General features: G+C 35.0%; 1 protein-coding gene across 1 annotated transcript; it reads left to right on the top strand.

Moving 5' to 3' along the window:
- The first annotated feature begins 6 nt into the window (after positions 1-6).
- LOC109592674 (uncharacterized) lies at positions 7-838 on the top strand. Its single transcript, XM_020008066.1, has 3 exons — positions 7-117; positions 167-327; positions 374-838. Exons 1-3 carry the CDS (start codon positions 98-100, stop codon positions 688-690), a joined length of 498 nt encoding a protein of 165 aa, XP_019863625.1. The 5' UTR covers positions 7-97; the 3' UTR covers positions 691-838.
- Positions 839-1,515: the final 677 nt, after the last annotated feature.

The following is a 1,515-nucleotide window of genomic DNA, read 5'->3' as shown; positions in this document are numbered from 1 at the left end:
CAAAACGAAATGCAACAAAGAAACTGGTGCCTCTAGAAAGCCTCAGAAGAGAACCAGAGGCATTTGGCTTTGTGCATCGGGCGGAGGACACATACAAATGTGGCAACCACTTTACCAGTATGTTTTGACTAGTGACTACATTAAACTTTATTGTGATTCTATATAGGTCAGAAGGGCCTTCACAAGTCTTTTTACTAACATTGACTTGGCTATTAGCAGCACATGGAAATGAGACTAGAGAAAGATGGAAAAAACTGTATTTAGCATATGATAACATGTGCCACTTAGATAACTTGAAGGCCACAAAAGAAGACCTGCCTTTACCTGGTAATAAGTTAGTACTTTACTTTGTATTTTGTTCTTCATCTCTTAGGTGATTTAAAATACATATGGAAAGATATAAATAAGATAATAGATTCTTTACACATGAAGAATCATGTTGATGTCAAATGTAAGGAGAAATATGATCCCGAAAAGCTGAAGGAAAGTAACCCTGATTATAACACCATGGTTTGTGAGCAAACATTTGCTTGGCTTAGTAGATATAAAAGGATTTTGGGATCTATGCCAAAAATTCACTTTCATTTCTTTCTTCATCGGATGATAAAACACCGCAACCGATACATTTCTTTATGCTACAAGACTGGTAGACGACCGTTGCATCATTCTAAAGTAATTGCCCTAGAATAAAATTTATTGACAAAACTTTAATTGCTCAATGTGCGCATAAGTTTGAGACAGATTATTAATAATTAGTATTATTATAACTATTTTCACTATTATTACATTGTTATTACTATTTTTGGTATTATGAACAAAAAAGACAATTGAACAATAAGTTAGGATGAAAGAAATAATAAATAATACTTAACAGCATCAGTCAAAATGTTACCAACTGACATAATATCTATCTTTCTTTACCACGGTTACAAGCCACTGTTACCTATATATAACTGAAAGATATCTGTAACAATATCCATTGTATTGTGGCGGTTACCTTGGTTACCACAGTTACCTAGTTACCAGCCACTGTTACCTATGTATAACTGAAACACATCTGTAACAATATCCATTGTATTGTGACGGTTACCTTGGTTACCACAGTTACCACAGTTACCTAGTTACCAGCCACTGTTACCTATGTATAACTGAAACACATCTGTAACAATATCCATTGTATTGTGGCGGTTACCTTGGTTACCACAGTTACCTCAGTTACCTAGTTACCAGCCACTGTTACCTATATATAACTGAAACACATCTGTAACAATATCCATTGTATTGTGACGGTTACCTTGGTTACCACAGTTACCTCAGTTACCAAGTTACCAGCCACTGTTACCTATATATAACTAAAATATATCTGTAACAATATCCATTGTATTGTGGCGGTTACCTTGGTTACCACAGTTACCTCAGTTACCTAGTTACCAGCCACTGTTACCTATATATAACTGAAACACATCTGTAACAATATCCATTGTATTGTGGCGGTTACCTTGGTTACCACAGTAC

This window comes from Amphimedon queenslandica, unplaced genomic scaffold, assembly GCF_000090795.2.
Source record: "Amphimedon queenslandica unplaced genomic scaffold, v1.1 AMPQUscaffold_4352_Cont23668, whole genome shotgun sequence".
In the NCBI taxonomy this organism is placed as follows: domain Eukaryota; kingdom Metazoa; phylum Porifera; class Demospongiae; order Haplosclerida; family Niphatidae; genus Amphimedon; species Amphimedon queenslandica.
This window is presented reverse-complemented; position numbering and strand designations above follow the sequence as displayed.